Source organism: Perognathus longimembris, chromosome 17 (genome assembly GCF_023159225.1).
Source record: "Perognathus longimembris pacificus isolate PPM17 chromosome 17, ASM2315922v1, whole genome shotgun sequence".
Taxonomy (NCBI): Eukaryota; Metazoa; Chordata; class Mammalia; order Rodentia; family Heteromyidae; genus Perognathus; species Perognathus longimembris.
The window spans coordinates 2,953,139-2,977,110 of record NC_063177.1 but is presented as its reverse complement, the minus strand read 5'-3'; the positions used below and the strand labels follow the sequence as shown (position 1 = coordinate 2,977,110).

The following is a 23,972-nucleotide window of genomic DNA, read 5'->3' as shown; positions in this document are numbered from 1 at the left end:
GTCCCCATAGCTCCAGATAATTTGGGTCAGCTGTGTGTATAAACATTTGCTTACTTAGAGCTTAGAGAAAGATTTTGAGATAAGGTGGGCCTCCTGCAGTGTTCTTCACCCCATGGATCTAATGCCTCCTAGGGGACCTTGGCAAATGGAGAAAGTAGGTTGTGGGCACACTGAGAAGTATTTCAAGCAGAGGCCCGAGTCTTCTGCACAGGTAGGGTGCAGTGCTGGGCTGCAGCTCTGTCAGGAGAGGCAGGGCTACAGGGCTTGACTTCTCTCAAGGGGATGCCTCACTGCCAGGCTTAGAGAGGATCGGGCTCTATTGGTACAAGACTAATGGACAAGAGACATAATCCAAGAGTCAAAAGCCTGAGTGGAATGAGAGTTATGATTCTCAAAGCATGGCTCCTCAGCCAGCATCCTCAGTATCATTTGGAGCTTCATTCCAGAAATGTGGTAGCATCAAAAGTTCTGAAGATAGGAGACGGAGATTTGTGTTTGAACAAGCCCTCCTGGTGACTTTGGTATCCCAGTTTAAGAACTATAGCAGTGGTATTTACAAGGCCAGTGGGCCCTGATTGAAAGTTCCTGAGAATCTATGAATTCAAAGGGGAGCAGTGAATCACTGGGACTGTTTTCTGGTATTTCTGAAAGGGTATGTCTGTCCAGAGAAAGGATGTTAAGCATAGCAACACTCATTTTTCACTGCAACTGTCTAGAACCATAGTGACTTGATTTAGACTAGCTTATCCTAATCTAAAGGCACTGTTGGGTAAATATACATGGCATTCATGAACTCAAAACATACATGGAGATTAATAATTCACATGGGTAGGATTATTTGGGGGAAAAGATGATACTACTTCAGACATAAAATCTGTGGTAGTGGTGGACCAGATTGAAGGGGGATGGGATGGCTCACAGTACAGGATCCATCTACCATCAACAAATATTGATTTTCTTATTTTGTCATCTTTTTGGTGCAACCTGGAACTAGTCTGATACGTTCCCTACCTATAAGACAGGCTATGTACCAGTGATATTTTGGAAATTATATTCTCTTTATAGATTGGTTATAAATTGCTTAGGTGCTTATAGCCTTAAGGATCTGAGAACAGTTCATTTTTCTCCCCTAGTGCAGGCTCTATTCATTCAGATCTTGTTTGTACACTTTTTAGGACAGGTGAATATTTTGGAGTTTCTCTGAAAATACAAAAAGGTACAAAGACAAATTCAAATTGTACTTGAATAACTGGGTGTTTTAGTTAGTTTGTTTTGTATAGTCTCGAAGAAATGAAGGAGAGATGGGAAGGAAGGGATGGATGGGAAGGGAGATGGGAGGGAAGAGGGGGCTTAGCTTTTTGACCCATATGGACTTGATAGGAAATTGCAATATGCCTTTCCCTATCTCAGAAGCTCAGCTGTTAGAAAGAAGGGAAGAGGCAGACAGATCAATCCTCCAGTGCTGTGTTCTGCTCAGACAGCCAACAGTGTGTGGTAGGGTGGGTGCTGTAAAGAGAAGCCAAGTCATAGGAATTGCACTGCAAAAAGGAAGAGAGACTTTGTCCAGTCAACTTCTCGAGCTATGGTGAGGCTGCATGGGGGTGGGGTGTGAGGGAATGGCCCAGTCATTCTTCTTGCTATTCAGGAGTGCCACAGAGTTCAGAGATTTACCAAGGCTCTGCAGTATGTGTGTGGCTGCTGTAGTTTGGATTAGTCTGCAAAAAAAATAAAGGCAGTACCATTCATAGACAGCTCATTGTATCCTGAAATTCATTTACATTAGTCATGGACTCAGTAGGGCCAGAGATTCCATTCTGGCCACTGGCAACTTTCTTTGAGACTTTGTGGTCAAATAGCAGGCTTTCTGAGCTCTGGCTCCTCTACAACACAAATTTCATTCTTTACTTTCCTCTTATGCATTCCACAGAAAAGAGGGAAAATGTCTTTTCCTTTTCCCTGGATTTCCATTTTCCCATTAGATTGTCTTCTGTAATATAGGAGGGAAATTACATTTTCTTCTTCTCTCCTAATATTCTTATGTAGGGAGCTCAATCTGCCCAAAATTATTAACAGAACAGCTAAATGAAGGTGACTGGGGCCTCATTCTAGATTGTAAACCCTTTGGAAGAGAGATCAGGTTGGATTCCACTGTATATATTCCCCAAAGCTTTGCTCAAAAAAGATAGTTGATATATACCAGATTAGTCGGTGGTCATTTTATTATCTAAGCCATATAATGATGATCATCTAAGTCTTCCAAATTAGTTGGCATAAAATGATATCATTTAGGATTCTATCCAGCAGTGTTGTGCCCAAGGAAGAGAATAGAAGGTAAGAAAGCAGATGTAACAAAACAATGACTAGACTCAAGTGCTAGTAATCTACAAGAGAGGGAGTTGGATGGGTCCTGTAGCCATAAGAGTACCAAGTCTTAATGGCCTTGCAGCCTTAAGCCTGAAGGGGATAAATAGTGAAGGGCATTTCCTTTAAGTTCTAGTCATGGTGGCAAAATAGACAATATGAAATCTCCATTTTGAGAATTGGACCAAGCTGGCTTGGAAACACAATCCTGAGGTCTCAGCTCCATGAGTATCTCAGATTATAGGCATGAGGTACCAGTATTTCAGGCTTCATATGGGGGATTTCAGAGACAAGTGCATATATTAAACCCCTAAAATAATCTAACATTTAGACTCTTTAAATTTGAGAAGACATTTCACCAGCATTTCATGACTGGCAGGTTGGAAAGGTGAATTTCAAAACTGATATTATAAACATGAAAATAATCTTAGGATATGAGTTGGGCTCACTTGCCTGACCCAAGAGTCCCTTTCTCACTGTTTCATGTTCTTCTAGGGGCTCTAGCCCCTGTATCCCATGCTTTGTTTCTCAGTGGTAGAGAGCTTTATCTAGCATTCCATTCCCAGCATTGCAAAAATTTAAGATGAAAGTCTTAAAACTTGTAATATACTCCTTGCTCTTCAGCTAGAAAGCATATGTTTCTGTTCATTAGAGTCAGCGGAAGAAAAATGTGTGGTTCAGTCATCAATTCAGAGGGAAACTGAAGTGAAAACCATCAGAGATATTTCAGTGGAGTTTTTCATTCAAGACTGTTCATAATATAACAAGGATGATGTGTTAATACTGGAATCATGAACAGCTTTGTCTGTCTATCTATCTGTCTACCTGCCTATCTATCATCTTCCACCTACCTACCTACCTACCATCTGTCTGTCCTTTCAACTGACCTTTGTAGTCACAAAAATGTATGCATTTTAAAAAGTCAACTGATTCATTTTACATCTGTAGAAAGAGACAATGTAAGGACCAGGAGACTCAATTCTGCCTTAGCAGGAGAGATTTGCATGTTTATATAATGGGCAAGCTCTGAAGATGTAATCTATCATAAAATGCAAAACTAATTTTCTTTCTTTCTGTTCCTTTCCCTCCTTCCCATGCTCCCACTATTCTCCTTTGCTTCCATCCTTCCTTCCTTCCTTCCTTCCTCCCTCCCTCCCTTCCTCCTTTCCTTCTTTCTTCCTTCCTCCGATGTTTCCTTCCTTCCTTCCTTCTTTCCTTCCTTCCTTCCTTCCTTCCTTCCTTCCTTCCTTCCTTCCTTCCTTCCTTCCTTCTTTCCTTCCTTCTTCCTTCCTTTTTTCCTTTCCTCCTTTCCTGTACTGGGGTTTGAATTCAGGGCCTAAGGAAACTTACTGCCTCTCAATGCATGGAGACTGTGTTCTTGGTGTCAGATAGGCTTGCAGTGGCTGGCCATCAGCAAGTAAAGAGCCTTGTCCTGGCTCTAGCTTTCTGAGAAGAGCTAAGTAGAGTAGGACTGCCCAGGCCTGACTTCCAGTGTGCATCAGACATGCGTGTGCACTTTTCCACAGCAGAACACATATCCTTAGCAAGTATGGTTCAGAATAGGTGCCAGAAGATTCTTAAGCCTTTATCATTGACTAAATTTTTTTTTTAATTATAGCTGGTGTGGTGGTGCATGCCTTTAATCCCAACTATTTGGGGGGTCGAGACAGAAGGATCATAAATTTGAGGCAAGCTCAGCAAAATTAGTGAGAACCTGTTTCAGAACTAAAATGAAAGATGTAAAGATAGCTGAATGGCTCAAGTAATAAAACACTTGCTTGGAGACCCTGGGTTCGGTTTCCAGTATTTTCCATTATTTGCCAGACATCCTCTATCAGTAAAATTATCTTAATGACACAATAGATGATAGATGTAAAATTTCTCTTATATATTATTTTTGTTAGTATCTATATTGTATGATTATGAAAATCACAGGGGAAGGTGCTATTACACGTGTACCACTTTTTTTTAAGGATAAGAGTTAGTCCTATCTTAATTGTTTATTTTCCTGATTCCTAGATTTAACATCTTCTTATATTTTTTAAAAAGTTATTCAAATTCTACCTGCAAGACTCATGCCCAGAGCATTCGAGCAAATGTGTTGAGTTTTCAATCAGTTATGAACTTGGGTCAACTGCAAGGTTCTGAATCTGTTTTCTCCCTTTACCTTCCCAGAATGAAGTAGAAAGACACATCTGGTTAGGTGAAGTTGCTTCCCTGACCTAAGGTCTGTAGACTGGTGGTTTCTGTCTGTCATCAGCACCCTGCACGGGGAAAAGTCAGCTGTCCCAGACCACCCTGTAGAATTGCTGTAAATGTGGTGGTGGGGCAGTGGGAGATGTCTCTTGGGTGCTTAACAAACGCCTAAAAATGCTCTGCTGCTAGACACCTACAGTTCACTGTGTAAGGCTTAGCTCTGAATTACTTGTGCAAATCCCCCACATAATATCATTCCTGTGTGTCCCCCAAACGTAGGAACTGTACTAAAAATGTACTAAGAAGTAAAAAAAAGTATGAAAAAGTGTGGAGCAAAGTCATAAAAATGGAAAGTACCTAACCTCAAAAGAATAAACAAAAAAGAAAAAAGAAAAGTAAATTTGAGTTTTGAAAAAAAAAAAGGCTTTAAAGAGCCTGAGTTCTGCCATGTTCTGACACACTGGTGAGCCCTCCAGGGCCAGTCTTGGCTACAAGCAGAGAACATCAAACCACCATTAAACCCGGAAGTCTTAGTCTGGTGTTACACAGGCATATAAGCTTCTGGGAACTTCATTACAAATCTTGATTTTGAAAACTTTATTGGGAATGAAGTTAGTGTGGCTTCCAACAACTTAACTTTATTTAATTCACCTGGATTCCCCTTCGCCTTATTTCTATAGGTACTGACAAAGTAAAGTTGAGTTGCTAATGAGTAGGAATTTCAAATGTCTTTTCTATAACATGATACTCTTTCTCTGATGCAGGATATGGCTGATAGTCTAATGTTTTAGCATTTGTGTTAAAATGGTATTGCTGCCCAATCTTTCAGAAAGGAACTACTTAATAATACCCAGTAATTGTGGACTCAACTGCCACAAACAACTGAGGTAAGATAACTGATACATTAGTGCTTCTGGAAAGAGGAGTCATTATATGCAGTTTTAAAAGGGGAGAGTCAAGAATGGCCATAGTGAATTGTGTTTGCCAGTTGGTGGGAGCCAACCCACTATATTAGAATTTTTAGACACAACTTATACACAGGTGAGTGACAGCTGGGGCAATGGATACCAAATCTAGGTTTCTGCTGACACAGATTTTGTAAGGGTCTTGGGAAACAAACACATAGGTGCTCTGTAACTTCAGAGGCCCTTTCTTGTGCCTGTATGTTGTGGTCCTGCAGTAGTAGATGAGGAAGAGTGGTAGGTACTCACGTGGTATGATACCTTGGTTAGCCAGTTGCTCCTGGGTCCGTCTCTGCTGAAGTCGTAACTGTAAAACTTGGAAAAGAAGTGTTAGTTTGTGAATTTGGGCTAAATAGAATTGTGGTCACTTGTATTTATGACATACTTTGCTAGTTCTTCTTACTTTTTTCTATAAGAGTTGTGAAGTACCTTTTCACATGTGTTGTAGATGAACTTTGCTCATATTGCAAATGATGGGGGGCGGGGGTTGCAGCAAAGTCTGGAAACCTGAGATGGGAAGATCCATCTCCTCTTTGAAGAAAATGTCATGCCCATAGCACCATGCTCCCACCCCTCCCCCACCCCAGAGGCACTCTCTGACTGGTGTATAGTATCAACTTCTGCGTGAGTGAAAACCTGTGGTTTCCAAAGGGCATGCAGACTGGAGAAAAACATAGCTTTGTCATTCCATCTGGGTTCAAACCATCTCTTTCCTCACCCCCCAATAGATATGTAACCCTGGGCACATTTGGCTAATCCCCATTTTCCTCATTTGTAAACAGCAGCAATCTCTACCTTGCATAGCTGCCATTAGGTCTGATAAAATGCTTGTATGCATGCCACTTCACACAGAACCTGACACTCACAATGGCACAAAAATGCTGCTGTCAGCTGGGCACAGGAGCTCCTCTCTCTAATCATAGCTCCCTGGAGACAGAGCAAAAGGGTTATATATTGAAGGCCAGCCTAGCCAGAAATGTTCATGAGACCCTATCTCAAAAATAAGCAGCAAATAAAACAAGAAGGTGACTCAAGCAGGAGAGCTTAGCAGGCACGGGGCCCAGAGTTCAAACTCTAGTACACTGACATTATGATAACCTGGAATTATTCTTTGGAAATTCAAAAAGGCACCATTGGAGTTATATTTTGCTTAACCAAAGAAAACATAAAATTAGCCAACCTATATCCATCATTTACTATATATCCAAATACATATATTAAATACATGTACATCCTATACACATATACACATATGTCAGATGTGCATTGCACAAATTATATGTAATGTATCATTTTATATACATAGTTAACATTAAATAGAATTGAGTTATAAGTATGGGATTAACAAAGAAAGAGATCTGAGGATCAAGGTTCAAAGACAGTTTGGGTAGACAAATCCAAGATACTTTTATCTCCAATTAGCCTACAAAAGGCTGAAAGTGGAGCTGTGGTTCAAGTTGTCGAGTGCCAGCCTTGCACACAAAAGCTAAGGGACAGCAAAAAAGCTAAGCACCTAGGCCCTGATTTTGAGCACTAGTACTGTTGTGCGTGTGTGTGCTCGTGCATGTACACACACACACACACACACACACACACACACTCCACAAAAGATGGAAGGCATTTCTTCATTACATCTAAAACTCACTTAGTAAATATCAGACTACCTGTTAGTGAACACGTTCCTTACTGCTTGTCCGTAACAGTGAATAGGTCGGATAATACTCTCAAGGTCAGAATGTATCAGTTGGAGAGAAAAATCTCAGTTTTCCCTGAATACAAAATCTTTATTATTTTTATCTTTTCAGTTTTAAAATTATTATCTTTAAGTAGTTGTACAGGGAGGTGTCATTTTTCAACCCAATATATGAATACACTGCATCTTGATCTGTCACTCCCTTCAGTAATCTCATCCCCTTTTGACCCACCCCTTCCCTTCCTTATTTTTCTTATATTAGTGATATAAACAATGAACTCTTGACTGTATTCTCCTCCCTGCTTCCTCACTTCATTGTCTACCTCACTCCCCTTGGCCCTACCCCCTTGTAAGTATCCATTTCTCAGTGCTTATTTCGTTGAGCATTGACTTAGTCTTTCTAAAAATTTATACTCTCTGGGCTCTCCACAGTGTCTATTATAATTCAATTAACTGGACACAAAATCTTTAATTCCTCCCCCTTCCCCACTTTCCTATTCAAGTACTATCCTTCTTTTGGAATACTTTCTCTTTCCAGAATAACTGGTCTTCAAAAGCCCTGTTCATTTTCTGAAACTACATGTGTGCAAGTGCACATTTCCTTTCCTTTCTTTTTCTGTGTATGTGCCAAGTCTTGAACTCACAGCCTGGGTGCTGCCCCTGAGCTTTGATGCTCAAGGGTAGTGTACTACCACTTGAGCCGCAACTCTACTTACAGCTCTTTTGGTGCTTAATTGTAGCTAAGAGTCTCATGAATTTTCCTGCTCTGGTTGGCTTTGAACCTGATCCTCAGACCTCAGCTTTTTGAACAGCAAGGATTACAGGCATGAGATACTGGCACACCAGGCTTGCAAATACAAATTTCTATTGACTGATTGATGACTTCTTTTGGGTTGAGGGGAATCTGTGAGAGGAACCTACAAGGTTATGAATCACCAACTGAGATCCAGATTCTGCCACCTCCTATGTTTACAAGCATGCATAGCAGTCTCAGGTGATTTCCCCAAAGCTCTATTGTCAAGCTCTATTGCTTTGGGCAGTATGCTACAATGGCTCCAGTTTCTGGTCCCTGAGGTCACTTTTATACACAGGCTTTGTTTCCCACATCATCTTTTTTCTCCAGTCTGGTCTGTTTATACCTGAGCATCATATCCATCCTGCATGCTTAGTCCTCTGCCTTTGATTATGACAGTTCTGCCAGGGGAGCTGGTATTATGCCATTTACAACTGTAACTGGAAAAGTCTCAGATACTATCAAACTAACTGTAACCTGTCCTTCATTAAAGAATTTTTCTTTACTCACATATGTGTAATGTCATCTTCATTTACAAAGGTTCTGCTATCATCTGTGATTCTGGTAGGTTCTACATTCTTATTTTTTCTAATTGATACTTCCTTTTTCATTGTTGGGTTATAGTACTGTGGTTTGAATCCAAGAATTTGTGGTTGCTAGGCTGGTGCTCTACCATTTGAGCCATGATTCTAGCTCGGGTATTTTTGGGTGTTTATTGTTGTTCTCCTTTCCTGCCTAGGCATAAGCCTGTGTTGAGATCCACATACTTCAGGCTTCTTCTTGTTGCTGGGATCACTGGCACCTATCCCTAACTCTGCCTTTCCTTCATGGAGATGGAGACAGAATCTCCAGGCAGGCCTTGAACTATACTCCTCTTAGTCTGCACTTCCCATGCACCTTGGATGACAGGAGCATGCCACTGGGCCCAGTAAAGGTTTAGAAAGTATCGTGTAAATTTTCCTGCCAGGACTTGCCTCAAGCTGTGATCCTTCTGATTTTAGCTTCCAAAGTAGTTAGAATCACAGGTGTGAGGCACCATTACAGTACTATACTCCTCTTTCTTCCTTTTTTCCTTCCTTCCTTCCTTCCTTTCTTCTTTCTTTCTTTCTTTCTTTCTTTCTTTCTTTCTTTCTTTCTTTCTTTCTTTCTTTTTCTCTCTCCTTCCTCCCTTTCTCCTTCCTCTTCCTTTCCCTCCTTCCCTCCCTCCCTTCTTTTTCTCTCTCTCTTTCTGTCTCTGTCTATCTCTCTCTCACTTTCTCTCCTTCCCTTCCTCCCTCCCTCTCTTCACTGTTTCTCTCACTCTTCTTTTTGTACCATTCCTGGGTTTTAAATTCAGGGTCTGGGTATTGTCTTTGACCTCTTTTGCTTGAGGCCACTACTCTACCACTTAAGCCACAGCTCCACTTTCAGCTTTTTTGGTAGTTACTTGGAAATTAGAGTCTTACGGACTTTTCCCACCATGGCTCTTTTCAAAGTGTAATCCTCAGATCTCAGCTTCTTGAGTAGTTAGGATTCCAGGCATGAGCCACTGGTGCTGGCTTCCTTTACTTTCTTTTACAGAAGCAAAAGGTCTTGTGTTTATAGACAGTAAACAGAGCCACACCCAAGTCCTGTAAGTAACATAAATGATAGAAACTTCTCTGTCTGTACTAAAAAAAGAAGAGACTTCCTCAAGTGATTAAATACTATAATCTATGAGGTATAAAAAGAATTTTGGATTGGATTGGAATACTACATCCCAACCTGCTGGAGTGATAACTAAAATCTAGGAGATCAGCCTCTGCCATGACTTGTACCCCTCCACACTGCTTAGAGGGCATGGGTGTATTTGTTTCCAGGTGGAAGTAGCACACTTGGCAATGCTGGAGAAGCAAGACAGGCCCTGGATGGTTGGAACGTCTTCAAAGGTTCAAGAACCCTTTATTATATGAGAGTAGTCCCTGGCTTATCCTGTTCCTTCCTATGATCCCCCAATCACCAGCCTGTGTCTCAAGGGACATGTCATTTCTCTGCAAGCTCTGATGACCTACGAAGAAGACAGTCTCACAGATACCCATGAGGGCATAATCAAGAATTGCCTAACTTAGAGGAACATCAGCATCAAGGAAGAAAGACTCTAAACCTACCAAAGGAAAGAGCATATATACTCAAAGTGACCGAGAGAATGAAAAGACAACCTTTCTTAAAGGCAGATGAGGAATTTTCATTCACAGAAAAACAGTAAGCTGGCCACCTCTCATGCATTAGGGTGGCCACTGCCAATGGCACAGCAAACAAGTGGGGTGATGAACAATGTGGAACAACTGGAATGCTGGTGTCTCAGTGGGAATGATATGTAGGTATGGCTACTCTGGATTGTGCTATGGTGATTCCTTAAAAGAGCAGACATTTCCATTTGTAAGGAAATGGAAGGACTTGGAAAAAGTTATATTAAGTGAAGTGAGCCAGACCCAAAGAAACATGGACTCTATGGTCTCCCTTATAGGGAATAATTAGCACAGGTTTAGGCAAGTCACAGCAGAGGATGACAAGAGCCCAATAGCTATACCCTTATGAACACATAAGATGATGCTAAGTGAAATGAACTCCATGTTATGGAAACGATTGTTATATCACAGTTGTAACTACTTTCAACATGCCATGTGTAACTGTAGCTTCTATTATTGATGATCTTCTTGTATCACCTTCCTGTGGTTGTACCTACACTATTTCTGTATCTTATATGGGTATATTGGAAACCGTGTATACTGGTATTAGAACTAGGAAATTGAAAGGGAACACCAAAATCGAGAGACACAGGGTAAAAAAAGACAAATGTATCCAGTGCCTAATGTATGAAAATGTAACCTCTCTGTAATTCAGTTTGATAATAAACTTAAAAAAATTAATAAAAAAAAATTAAATAAAAAAATAAAAAAGCAGATATTTCTGTTTACATACTCAAAAAAATTGAAGCTGGGTCTTAACGAGGTACTTTTACATCCATGTACATAGCCACATTTTTTTGTTTTTTGTTTTCAAAATAGCCAAAACATGAAAGCAACAGCCAAGGGGACACCTCTAGATGAATAGGTGGGTAGATGAATGAATGACTAAATAAATAAATAGATGGATGTGGTTTATCCATAGAGAGAAATATTACTTAGCTTTTATCAAGGAAGAAAATTCAGACACATAATAAAAGATGGACAAACCTTGAGGACATTTATGCTAAGGGAAATGAGCCAGTTACAAAAGGTCAAACTACATGAATCTTCTTATAGAATAGTAAAATTTCTATAGCCAGAAATGCAAATATTTGCCTGTTAGGGTCTGGGATATAGAAAGCTATTATTTAATGGACACAGAGTTTCAGTTTTACCAGATAAAAGGAGTTCAGGGGATAAAGAGTGGTGATGGTTGTCCATTCATGTGGAAGTCATATCATGGAACTAGTTATTTAGAAGGGTTAGTGATGACGGGGTCTTAACCACAATGTTCCAAATTAAAAAGTAAAGTTAATTTCAAAGTAAGATTTAGGTTATCCAGATCAACTTGAATGGGTGGATATTAGAATGACTATAGCTGGAAAAGAAACAGTAAGGGAAGCATTGGCCTATTGTGGGACACAGGACAAAGAAATGCAGGAATGGAAAGCAAAAGCAATAAACACCCCATGTAGAAGCCCTGCAAACTGAGGAAACCTTCTTGGAATGAAAGTACTTACTCACTCTGGGTCTGAATGTTTGTGCCCTGTTGTCCATTCCAGTGCTGAAATCCTAAGTTGCAAGGTGATGGACGGTTTTAGGAGTTTGGAACTTTTTGGTTAGGTCATGAGGGTGGTGCTCTCATGACTGTAACTGGTGTCCTTATGAAAGAGGGCTAAGCAGAGCTGCCTTGCCCCTTTCTGCCTTGCAAGGAAGCAGTGAGGAGACCTCCTCTGTAGAATGATACCCTCACCAGACATGGAGTATGTTATACCTTGCTCTTACTCTCTCTAGATTCCAGAATGCCTTTGTGTTTTACAAGTTACCCAGTTTATAGAATTTGTGATAGCTGCTGAAATAAATTAAGACTTGGATGCTGAACTAAAAATCTCTTCTTAGTAGTTGACTCATATAAAGCTGGTGGCTCACATTTGTAATCCTAGTTACTCAGGAGGCTGAGATCTAAGGATGTGGTCCAAAGCCAGACAAAGCAGTAAACTCTGTAAGACTCTTATCTCTAACCACCAAAAGTCAGAAGTGGAGCTGTGGCTCAAGTGATAGAATGCCAGATTTGAGTGGAAAGGCTAAGAGACATTGCTCAGGCCCTGAGTTCAAGCACCAGTACTGTCACAAAACATAACATTGACTCATGAAAGCTGTGTCCTTTACCCCATAAACTTCCATGAGATAACATTGCAAGCACTTGTCAGCTTTTTTGCTGCTTTGTTTTTATTAGTAATATACCGCAGATATATTCCAATGCCATATAATATTCTTCAAAGTTCACTATTGTAGTAGCTGTGTAGTACTTTTTTTTCTTTCTTTTTTACATTCTGGTTATGCCTTGTTATTGAACCAAATGGCCACTACTGGATATTTAGTTTCCAAGCTTTTGCCATTGTAAATTACTGTGGGTGTTCTTCCTGGTTGTTAGGTCACTCCGAATATTTTTGGTACTGTGTATTGAACTCAAGACCTCACACCTGTTGGATATTACTTTAAGACACTTCTAAGAATGACTCTGGAAGTGGAATAATTTGATTACAGCCAATGCAAACACCACTTTAGGTGTTTCTAACATATAGGCATAGCTCCGTAGGTCTTTTTATTGTTTATAAAAAATGTATGCCATTTTCTTTCCATTACCCATGTGCGGTGGCTAGGCTGCCTATTTCCTCTGGCTTTGCTGCTTGTGTCAGCAACTTCTTCTCCTCTGAAACTGAGGCCCCAGCAGCAGGCTCATTGCTCCAAGGAGAAAGGAAGCAGCCCCAAAGCAGATTGGCCTGGGACTGGCTTCTCCAGGTTTGAAAAAAAAGCTTAGAGGGAGGTTAGAGACCAGGCAGAAAGACCCCCCCCCCCCACCCTGGGGCTGCTTCCTGTGGCACATGGAGTGCCCTAACATTCCAGGCAGAAAATGCCACCACCAGCCTAGTACTGCGCGAAGTTGCCTGTCCCTCCCTGCACAGCTGTGGCCTCGCCCCCTTTCCTGCATGCATTTTGTTTTTGTTTTTGTTATTTTTGGCCATTCCTGGGCCTTGGGCTCAGGGTCTGAGCATTGTCTCTGGCTTCTCTTTGCTCAAAGCTAGCACTCTGCCACTTGAGCCACAGCGCCACTTCTGGCCATTTTCTATATATGTGGTGCTGGGGCATTGAACGCGCCTTCATGTATAGGAGGCAAGCACTCTTGCCACTAGGCCATATTTCCAGTCCCTGCTTGAACTTTTGTCTTCCTCCCCACACTCAGAGACTGTGGCCGTTTGTGTCACCAGGGCTCCTGGCAGCCCTTCACAGGTCAACTGTAACTAAAAATACTCTGAGCAAAGGGTTGAGTTTGGCTCAAGCTTTTTCCAGATTCCCAGTTTTAACCACCGGCAGAAGACAGGTGTTCCCGGAATCTGCTCTTGCTCTCTGTCCTTTGAGATCATGGTGGCGTCTTGGGGAGAGAAGGGCAAGTGTGCTGTTTATTTTGTGTCATCCCAGTGTTTTAACAGCAGAGGTCTCATCGGTAGCTCTGACATGTGGGTGCTAGTCTTCCTCAGTGTCTAAAACCAAAGCAATTTGTTCCCCGTCTTCACTTTCTTTTGGCCATGCATGGCTCTTAGATTTGGCATCCTATGAGTATGTCCAAGTGGTTGTACTCAGAATTCCAGATTCAGATTTTCATGTCTGTCCATCTATACTTGTTTTAGTGCTATACTCTGTACATTATCTTAGACTGATGACATATATTCTCATGTTGTGTAGGGAGAATTTCTTTTAAAATAATCAATCTTTTTTTTATACAACATTACCATGTACTTTTTCTCCAAAATGAAGGTTGGGAACAAGCTAGTAAATTCTAACACCTCCCACCTCTACCCCTACCAAGCATCTACCTCCTTAAGGGAGGGATATGTTCTTTTAATATTCTATAATCAAGGAATAAATGTCATCATTATTTAGCTAGAAAAGCAGCTTCTTGTTGGATAATTATTAAATAATACATAGAAACATGTAAAGCAAGATGTAATAGAAGACCAGAGCTAGGCTCTCTGTGTGCAGCTAAGGAATGGGTCTAGAGACCCAACTCAAGAAGGAGAGCTACAGTATCTCTGTACACCTCTGGGACTGGAGCCAGAGAGATGCCATTTGCTTGTGCCCAGGAGAGAAGCAGAACTACCCAGGAGAAAAATAACCAAGTAGATGCCTGAGTGAGTGTTTCAGTTGGAGGCAGAGGGAAGTTCCAAGATTGATGCATACTATGATATGGCTCCTATCACATAGAGAGTCCCCTCTGCCATGCACACAGCAATGGCTGGTGGTCAGACCTTTTTAGTTATGACAGCGAAGAAGCATGAGAGATGACCTAAGGCATGCTAGTGGAGGACAGAGATTGCTACTTGACCTCAGGTAAGTCACAGTGTCTGCAAGTTCTAGCTTTCTCATCTGCTTGTAGCAACAATATTAACAATAAGTAATAGTCACCAATTTGGTAAGACGACTGGAATGGACTGCATATATTCACTTCTTTCTAAACTCTACAAGGTATGTTTTGTGTTGATAGTGTGGCTTCAGAGGAAAGCCTACCTGTCTACTTCTGGCACAGAATCTGAAGAAAAATGGGATTATGTACATTGAGAAAGTTCTGCTAAATCCCTAGCTTTGCCAGAACTGGGGGTCCTGGAAAGAAAGGACAGGAGGCACAGGAGAGCCTGCCACATAGAATGAGATGAACAAGACAGATAATGGGGTGTAAAGACAATATGGAGTCATGAACTTCCCACACATTAATGCTTTAGTCTTCCTGTTTACTTTCATTCCCCACCCCACCCCCCTGGGTTTGGGCTGCTCAGAATCCCTGACAAAGATATTGAAGGGGACCAATTATTACTTAGAATTAAAATGTCATTTGGGGGTTGGGGACTGGGTGTCAAATATTTTATATAAAAGATTCCATTGAAATCTCCCAACAATTATGAAGGAGAATAAATGATTATTTCCATGTTATACATCTAAAGGCCCAGATAACATCAACAGCTTAGCTAATAGCCTAGAATGATTAAAAGAAAAAAAAGGAGAATAGCAAAATTGAGAGACAAACGACAAAAAGACAATCCATTCCAAAAGCAATACTTACAAAACCATTTGGTGTAAATCAACTGCACAGCTCTTGGGGGGAGAGGGAAAGGGGGATGGGGCAGGGGGCAATGAGGGAGGAGGTAACAAGTTGAACAAGAAATGTACTCACTGCCTTACATATGAATCTGTGACCCCTTTGCAATAAAGAAAACAGGTTAAGAAAAAAAATTAAACAAAAGACCAACAAAATTCTAGTCTATGACTTTATTTGGTTTTGTTTTTTTGCCAGTCCTGGGGCTTGAACTCAGGACCTGAGCACTGTCCCTGGCTTTTTTTTTGCTCAAGGCTAGCACTCTGCCATTTGAGCCACAGCACTTCTGGCTGTTTTCTATATATGTAGTGCTGAGGAATCAAACCCAGGGCTTCATGTATATGAGACGAGCACTTAACCACTAGGCCATATTCCCAGCCCCTAGTCTATGTCTTTGGAGTCTAAATTTTTACCCTCTGGGTTCAAGTTCCAAATGCAGTTGTTTACATGAGAGGACATTAATGTTGACATGGTTATACTTTGTGTTTAATAGCCAATAGTGAAAGAACCCTTTAAATGAAGAATCAGAAACCCTTAGAACAGGAGGCATGTGTCATGCTACCTGCCTCCTAGGTAACCCAGCATAAATGATGCTCAGCTCAGAATCACCTCCTACAGGTTTCCATGGCAACTGTCATGGAGAAGGGTCATGCTCTTTCTCCAGCCAATAGGCAGTGGGGTGACCATTCTGCCCCACACAGGTGATGGTCCCAGCTGAGTCTCTGAGAAGAATGAGTCTCCTGGCTGATCTCAGGCTCTGAAGGCATCACACACTGTGGTTGCTATGGTTTTGGTGAGAAGTGTTGCTTTTCTGAGGATTGCAAAACACTTCATGTTCCAACTCCAGGCTCGCTCATTTCTGACAGAGTGGAAAATGTGCCTCCCTGGCTGAAATGTTCCTCTTGAGTCCAGCCCAAAGATGACATTTTTAGGAAAGTTTGAGAAGAATCTTGTGGTTGTTACTAAGTCACGATAGAGTGGAAATGGCTTTTTTTCTATTTAGAGAGATTCTTTTTTGCTACTGTTTGAAAATGTCACAATCTTGGGGAAGGGTGTAAATGGAAAACTCTCCATTGGCTATCAAGGAAACAGTAAAGTGGAGAACTCTGTGAGCTGTCAGACAGAAGTAAATGGATGTTGTTAGATATTTAAGAAGATGAGTCTGATTAATCTCACTGCTCCCCCAAAGGATTGCACATGTGGGATATGATACAGCCATTTTCGCTATTACTTGATTAGACAGATCCCAGCCTTGGGGAAATCTCAGTTTCTAATTCACTGAAGGAGTAGAGTAGATTGGATTGTATTGGGAATTTCTCCAATCTACCTGATTAGAAGGATCAATCACTTAGGGAATCTGATTAAAAATAAAAAGCTTACACACATAAAAAGCTTATAGACCACATCTGGGGTTGAATGGGACTACATTTTAATGAAAATCCCCAGGAAATTCTGAGGAAAATGTACATTTAGAAATAAAAATAAGAAAATAAATGTGTTACATTAAAAAAAATTTTAATTGAGCCCAGGCCTTCTAACTATGCTAAGTAAGTGTTCTATCACTGTGCTGAATATCAGCCTGGGACTTTGTGTTCAAACTATTTAGTGATTTGCTTTTTCCCTTGGAATGCAATATTACTTTTTGAATGGTTGTGTATTATGTCACCTCTCCCTCCCTCCCCCGTGTGTGTGTGTGTGTGTGTGTGTGTGTGTGTGTGTGTGTGTGTATACCAGGGCTGGAAATCAGGGCCTTGAGCTTCATCTCCAGTTGATTATTTTTTTTAATTGAAGATGGAATGTCATAGACTTTTCTCCCCAGGCTGGTTTCAAATCACCCTCCTCTGGACTATAGAATTATAGGTATGAGCCATCAGTGCCTGGCCTTTTTCTCATTTTTAAAACAACGACTTAGTATTTCATTGTATTCCAGGATCCATCTCATTAAACCTTTCCATTGTAATCTTACCTTTTTTCCTCCTGTAAGTGAAGATGTATTATTTTGCACTCATATTGGGAGTGATGCTTTACCTTTGATAATTTGATAAGAAATTGTGGTGACTCATAATAATTTAGTGAGACTACTAGGTTTTCATGGATCTGACCATCGGTATGTATTTTAAGAAAATCCTTTCAAAAGAACAAAATAATATGATATTCTGATGACATAGTTTAACTATCCATTGGGACTATTTTTTTTTCTTGTAGCTTTGGGAAAGCTATTTATAGTCAGGAAAGCTATTTATATTCAGAGCTCATTAAGCATAGTCATCTAGGATCATAGGGTATCTCTACGGACATTTGAACAACCTTGTTCATCGCTACACTAGGCACTATTCACCATAGCCACCGCCAAGCTACAGAAATATCCCAGTTATGGAAATAAGAAACTGTGTTACATGTATATAGGAATTGTACCCATCCATCAGGAAGAATGATGTAATGACATTAAATGAAGTAAGTCAGTTTCAAAGAGACAAAGGACATGGGTTTTCTCTCATATGCAGAAACCAGATCTAAGTTATTAACATAAATAAAAACATATACAGGGCCATATGCATATATACATACACAAATTATTAATTAAAGTATGGTGTATGCTTGGGAGGGCTCTAATAGTGTAATGTCTCTAATTTACAGTTTAACAAAATGAATACGGGGAAGCCAGAACATGTGTTTGCAGGAAGAGGTGAGGTCAGCAGGGAGCAAAGGATGGGAAAATGCAAACATAATATTCAGTGAACATGATAAAAATGAAATTAGGTAAATTGAGAGGATTGGGGGAGTTGGGAGAGATGGCGGAGAATGGTGAGAGGGATGACATTAATCAAGATACATTGTACTCACAAACTGAAATACTGAACAAACTTTGTACATCTATTTCAGGATACTAAGCATACATAGTCACCTATGTGGTAAATGTCCCCTGCCTTTCAGTTTGCTTGGTTTGTGTTGATTTGCGGCATTTAACGTTTTTCTACTCTGTCCTTTATAAACTTTTCTGACTTCTCTCTTTAGTGTGGTTTTGGACTCTTCTCCATCTCCAGACTACATACTGCTTAAATGGTCTTCTATTTTTATGGTATTTACTTTTGCATTTTGTTGTCAGCATATCTGGATCAACTTTTAATGTATTGTGTTACCAGAAAAAAAGCTCAATTTTTTCAAGTTATTAGTTGCTTCAATATCATTGGTTTCTCTGTTGATTCAATCTTAGATCCCGTATTATCATACAATATTCAAACCCTACATATGCTCCTACTCTTTCCTTATGTTATAACCTTGGGCTCATATCTGATGTAAATATATACTTTATAGGGCACGGCAGTCTAATATGAGATAGCAAAATCACTCACACACAGATACACAAAGACAAACAGACACAGACACACACACACACACACACACACACACACACACACACCATTCCCAGTTATACAATCTTACTTTAGCCTTCCCAAACCAAGGCTGCAGGATAGTGTCGATGCAATAACATGATTCACTTTCCTTATACCAACAGCAGAAGCAAATAGATTAGGACAGTAGTGTTAGAATAGTCAATAAAATATTTACCTTCACAGGCAGGGAAATCTTAAATCAGAGTATGAACAGGTGTGACTATTTTGAGGACTTTAGGAAAAGGTGAACAGACAAAAGAAGAAAAGGCAAGGATGGGCGGAGGCAGAGGACGTAAGAAAGAGAATAGAAAGTGATTTAAATGTTAAAGTACAAGAAAAATGTGGGTGATAGATACTGCTTCATGTGTATTTAATAGAAAGCAAAAGATGAATCCAAGTGCTGGCTATTCACACCTCTAATTCCAGCTACTCAGAAGCTGAAATTTGGGGGGGAAATCCTCAAGATTCCATCTCTAAAATAACCGATAATTCAAGTGATAGCACCATGTAAGCAAGCAAGTTGAATGGCCATGAGACCCTAAGTTCAAACTCTCATACCAGAAAGATGTATACAAAAGATGTGTTAAACTAGGGGAAGTTTGTTAGGGCCTGTGATAGGAGGTACACAGGTACTAAACCAAGAATCACAGCCAAACTCTGGATTTGTAAGAAAACACTTGTATTTATATTACTAGCTTTACCAGCTGCATCCAACCAATAGAGAGGTTATTCTTATTCTTTTCTGTATTTTTTAAAGGTGAGGGTCTTATTATGCTGCCCAGCTGGCCCTGAATTACTAATGTGCAAGCAATCTTTCAACATCAGCCTGTAGCTAACACTACAGGTGTGTACCATTGTGCCATTGTGCCTAGATCTGTTTCTTAATGACAGAGTAAAGAGAGAACACTGTAGGCATTTTGTTTTTTAAACTTGAGCTGGGCACCATTGGATCATGCCTGTAATCTTAGCTACTCAGAAGGCTGAGATCTGATGAATGCAATTTGAAGCCAGCCCAGTCAGGTAAGTCCATGAGACTCTTATTTCCAATAAACTACTCGCACAAAGCCAGAAGTGCCACTGTGGCTCAAGTGATAGAGGGCTAGCCTTGAGCACAAAGAGGCTCAAGGCTAACGCCCAGGACTCAAACCCCAGGACTGGCAAAATATGAAATCTTCCAAGGAAGGAAGAGAAAAAACAGCAGCACAAAGATGATCAATAATAGTAGAGCCCCTCCAGAAATGGCAAAACTCTAGAAATCAGAGTTTAAAAATCTTTGGGTTAGGTGACCTTCGAAATCCCTTCCTACTTAACCTTGTTATATTTGTTATTTGCTTCTAAACATCTCCAGACTTTTTAAGAAATATTGCTTAGGAATAGAAGAGTAGAAGAGTAGCTTTATCTAGAAGGACAGGGTGGGAAAGGTTATGGAGCCACTGCACCAACATCACCCAAACTCATCCTGATCTTTTGACTCCTTCGTGAAAGACAACAATGGCTTCAGCGCACCTGGACAATCCCACTTGTGAGAGAGCGAGCCCCCTACTTACATAAGACCTTCTTACAATGGATTCCTGGCTACTATTAGATTCATCTGCATCCTGGTTGCCTAGCAACAAGTGTTTCTTAGTAACTAAGAATCATGCTATCAGACCTTCATGCTCCCTACTTATTATATGTTCTGCATATAGGGGAAGCTCTATTTCAAAATGTAAACCCATTTCCTAACTTGGATATTGGACAGTTAAATGCCAGATTTTTAGTTCATTTTTTTTTTTTTTTTAGTCATTGGGCTTGACCCCAGGATGCTGTCCCAGAGCAATTTTGCTCAAGGCTAGCACTATACCACTTTGAGTCATAGCCCCATTTCTGGTTTTCTGGTGGTTAATTGGAAATAAGAGTTTGAGGGAATTTCTTGCTTGGGCTGGCAATGAACTGGGATCCTTAGTTCTCAGCTTCCTGAGCAGATAGGATTATAGGTGTGAGCCACTAGTGCCTGGCTAAATGCCATTTTTTTTTTTTTTAGTTTTGTGGTGATTTAAAGCAATTTGTATTACAGATATATTTTAAAAAGTAAGCTTGATACACATTTAACTTCTGCTTTACACATAGATGTCGGGGTCTCTGCCCCGCCCCCCACGCTTCCCTGACCTGTGGGAGAGATGGGGAAGGCACGCCCCGACCAGAAGAGCCAAGAAAGGAGAAGGGTCAGCAGGCCGCACGCACCCAGCCCTCTCTCACCAGAGGACAATCAGATGGCCTGGGAGTCAAGTCAGCGCAAGATCTCGTTTATTGGGGAAGTACGTGCCACTAATATAAGGCACAGGAGCCGATCAGATCTAAGATAGGCAGGAAGGGGAGGGATGAGCATCAAGGGCAGAAGAGCCGGGGCGTCACAGCCCACAGAACCGCCTCCAGGTTATAACCAAAGACACTTGTAGCAGCTGCGTGTTGTTGTTAGGCGCCGCCATCTTAGCCCCAAGACTGAGAAACAGGCGGGGCCAGCTAGTTGACTTCCAGGTGCGTCCCACACATAGACACAATAGTTATAAGCAGCAATTAGAAAAAGTCCTAACGTGTTGTCTGCCCCAACATATCAGCAGAACATGCTTGGCTGGTCACACAAGAGTTCAGGAAATCATACCTTGTTCCTCCCACTCTTCACCTCTCCAGCTCAGTTTCCTTCTCTGTGGAAGGAAGGACCCTTCAAAGCTCTGTGGATGGCTGACACTTCATGACACTTGGCTTCATTTTTGACCAGGATGTTTCCTTATGAGTTTCCAAACCTAGAACTCTGAGAGTCTCTTAATTCCCAGCATTTTCCCCCATGAAATTGTAGTTCTTGTAATAGCTCTTAGTATTATATTCAGAGTACAAGTGAGGGCTGCAAGACTGTAATGGAGTACCCCACCAAAGGTCAAAGGGGTCAAGAGTAAAATGCAAGGCCCCAAGGTGACCTTCAAGAGGGACACATGAATTAGAACAGTGCTTTTATGGATGTCATAGAAATTTTGGGAATCATCCTGCTACTCTGGGGAGCCTATCTTCATGTATGTTCCCAGTTCACCATTTCAGAGAGTATTTAACACTTCCTTGCTAGTTGCTGGAGAATCTCAAGACCCAAAGTGATTTATAGCATAGTTAACTTCTGTAGGAAGAAAAGACATAGTCATCTGAGTTAGATAAATGAAGTTAGATAAATGGGTGGTTAAAAATATACACATAAGAGTTCACCAAGGACAGAAGAACTAGGCCTTTAAACTTTCAAGAGAGAACTTTGTGGGTGATAGGACACAGGGAAATTCCTGACCAATGGAATAGCATGCAGTAAAAATTCACATGCGGAGGAAACAGCACGAGCGGGATAGGGCTGGCTTAATGAGCATCTGACCTATGCTGTCACTGGGCCAAGTTTAGTGCTATGGTATCAGCATTGTAAAATCATTGAAAACTTATTTATTTCTAAACATAGTATTGTAAGTTCACATTGGGTTCAACAAAATATGTAGTGTCGGGTACTGAGGTTGTGTTATGCAAGGAGTGGTGAGAGTTGATGCTGAGGAACATGATAGGGATTTGGGTCTTGAATGCTGTGCTGTAGTGTTTGTAATTCATCCTGTAAAAAGAGGAGAGAAGTGTGTGTGTGTGTGTGTGTGTGTGTGTTGGTGTGCTTGTGTGTGTGTGTGTGTGTGTGTGTGTGTGCTTGTACTGGTACTGCATAGCTTTTTGGCTCAAGGCTGGAACTCTACCACCTGAGTCACACCTCTACTTCTAGCTTTCTGCTGATTAGTTGGAGATAAGAACAATTGTTATATCACAGTTGTAACTACTTTCAACGTCCTATGTGTATGTGTAGTTTCTATTATTGATGATGTTCTTGTGTCACCTTCCTATGGTTGTACCTACACTATCTCTGTAATCTTATCTGAGTATATTGGAAACCGTGTTTACTGGTATTGGAAGTAGGAAATTCAAAGGTAATATCAAATTTGAGAGACACAGGGTAAAAAAAGAGAAATAACTACAAAAGCAATACTTGCAAATCTGTTTGGTGTAAGTGAACTGAACACCTCGGGGCGGGGGAGGGAAAGGGGGGGAGGGAGGGGGGCATGAGGGATAAGGTAACAAACTACAAGAAATGTATCCAATGCCTAACGTATGAAACTGTAACCTCTCTGTACATCAGTTTGATAATAAAAATTTGAAAAAAAAAGTCTTAGATTTATCTGCTTGGGCTGGTTTCTGACCTGGATCCTTGGTCCTCAGATCCAGCCTTCTTAATGGCTAAGATTACAAATGTGAGTTGCTGGCACCTGGCCAATATTTGCTGACCCACAGAATACTATTGAAACTTTGACATTTTAGGATGAATGATCTGATGCTCACCTAATGAGGTTGGATACCATCCATGGGTAAATCAAGAAAGTTTACTTGAGAATGGAAAGGACAAAACAGATTTGAAGAGTAAGTAGAAAAGAAAAATCACTGTGTAATTCTTGATGGTAAATTAAGGAAGGATAGAAAGGGAAAAGGGAAGAGACCGAGACATAGACAAAGAAAAGAGACCCGCTAACATGATAATACCTTTGATCTGATGTGTGTTGGGCGGGGGGGGGACACACACATGTACATGTGCCCTGGGGCTTGAACTCAGGGCTTTCACACTCTCCCTGAGCTTTTTTCTCAAGGTTAGTGCTCTACCACTTAAGTCACAGCTCCACTTTCAGCTCTTTGGTGGTTAACTGGAGATTTGAGAGTCTTACAGACTCTCCTCTCTGGGCTGGTTTTGAACCTCTATCCTTAGATCTGAGTCTCCAAGTGTCTGGGATTGCATGAGACACCAGTGTCCAGCTTGATCTGATGTTTACAAAAAAAGAAAGCATTATCGCTGTGATGATTACTGGTAGCACCACTGACAGCCTACTGGGAAGCCTTTGAGGTAAATTTTCATCTGTAAACCTGCATGTTGGCTTCATTTGCTCTTGGCACGGTATTGCATTCATTCAGTATCTACTGATCATCAGCTACCTATCCAAATGCTTTGAGACCTGAAGGGTCCAGATTGGAAGCAAGGTAGCTCAAGCCTCATCTCCCTCACATTGACAGTCTAAGGAAGTAGAAAGCCTTAAAATGAATGCTCGTGGGAATGTTCTGAAAGGAAATTTTGCGGGAATGGAGAACAAGAAAAGAGAAGGAAAGTGAACGATGTTTCCATTCTATTTCCCTCTGAGATCATTTCC

At 40.9% G+C, this 23,972-nt stretch overlaps 1 protein-coding gene across 3 annotated transcripts in view; it reads right to left on the bottom strand.

The window, feature by feature from the left end:
• Positions 1–23,972, bottom strand: part of Myocd (myocardin) — a 95,044-nt gene that overhangs the window by 53,766 nt on the left and 17,306 nt on the right. The window contains exons 2-3 of one of the 3 annotated variants that reach the window (XM_048366669.1): positions 5,769–5,834; positions 1,672–1,715 (exon numbers count right to left, since the gene is read on the bottom strand). Coding sequence is in view for 1 of the 3 variants with exons in the window: in XM_048366668.1 (XP_048222625.1) it covers positions 5,769–5,834 (66 nt within the window). In the remaining 2 variants the exon portion in view is untranslated. Of the gene's footprint in view, positions 1–1,671; positions 1,741–5,768; positions 5,835–23,972 lie in introns of those variants that run through there. The other 2 variants (XM_048366668.1, XM_048366670.1) reach the window with 2 other exon arrangements.